The 1,077-nt window shown below is 46.3% G+C and overlaps 1 protein-coding gene across 2 annotated transcripts in view; it reads left to right on the top strand.

The window, feature by feature from the left end:
* Window positions 1–1,077, top strand: part of ELK4 (ETS transcription factor ELK4) — an 11,279-nt gene that overhangs the window by 3,844 nt on the left and 6,358 nt on the right. For both annotated transcript variants that reach the window (XM_009647746.2, XM_035902533.1), the window contains one exon: window positions 1–447. This exon is cut by the window's left edge and continues 492 nt beyond it. In XM_009647746.2, the coding sequence (XP_009646041.1) occupies window positions 1–447 (447 nt within the window). The remainder of the gene's footprint in view (window positions 448–1,077) is intronic.

Genomic DNA, 1,077 nt, shown 5'->3' with positions numbered 1-1,077 from the left:
TCGGAAGAAACTCTCCAGACCTTGGAGACGCTTGTTCTACCCAAGTTAACTGTCCCTGAAGCTCCAGCACCTTTGCCAAACTTAACCACCAGCTTCACCCCAACTCCACCCATATCCTCAGTTTCTCCCACTCTGCAAGTTCCTTCCACGCCGCCGTCGCCGCCCCTGAGCTCTAATCCTGACCTGGACATTGACACGGACATAGAGTCTGTGGCTTCTAAGCAGCTGGAGCAGGCTCAGAGCTTTCAGCATCAATCCCCAGAGCCCAAAGAGCAGGATTCGTCGGTGCTGGAGAAGGAATTTGCCAATCACCTCTCCAGATCTAAAAAACCCAAAGGGCTGGAGTTGGCTCCTACTCTCGTCATCACAGGCAGCGATCCAAGTCCACTGGGGATTCTGAGTCCTTCTCTCCCAACAGCTTCTCTTACTCCAGCACTTTTCTCTCAGGTAACCTAATTCCCTTCCTGGTTTTTTGGGGGGTTTTGGGGTGTTTTTTGTAAGAATACTGGTTCTGTTATATTTTAAAACAGTAAGGGAAGGCAAGTGGAAAGTGAATAGTCAGTAGATTGTATTTGGAGTTCTGAGACTCAGGATGGCACTCCCATCTTCTCTTATAAAACAGAAACTTTATTCCGAATCGGTATTAGCTTCCACCCCGCAGTGTGCCCAAGCGGTTCGTCAGCTCTACGCGCCTGTGCAGCGTTAAGCAAGTGCAGGCAAAACCCAAACCAGCACCAGCAGGATCCTTTGTAAATCTTGCCAGGGTGATGTTGAATTATTTCAAAGACCCGAAACCCTGCCCTTATCCTTCAGGCTGATTCTGAAAATGCTTTAAAAATAGAGAGCCATGGAGGTGTCTGTTCAGCAGCTTTCTTTTGCTTGATTTAGTAACCATTTACTTAAGACCAGGGTATTGTGACTGAACAGCAATGAGAACGGCTGCTTAATTTGGTTGTTATCTTTGTGTGGGAAAGGAAAGCTTTTCTGCCTCATGGAAAATTTGCAAGAGGACTGAATCCAACTAGGCTGTTAAATTGTTCTATATACGTTTAATCTTTTTCCTGTAACAAATTGGAA

The sequence above is a fragment of the Egretta garzetta genome, unplaced genomic scaffold (assembly GCF_000687185.1).
Source record: "Egretta garzetta isolate BGI_Z169 unplaced genomic scaffold, ASM68718v1 scaffold640, whole genome shotgun sequence".
In the NCBI taxonomy this organism is placed as follows: Eukaryota; Metazoa; Chordata; class Aves; order Pelecaniformes; family Ardeidae; genus Egretta; species Egretta garzetta.
The sequence above is the reverse complement of the archived record's forward strand: the minus strand, read 5'-3'. Positions and strand labels throughout refer to the sequence as shown.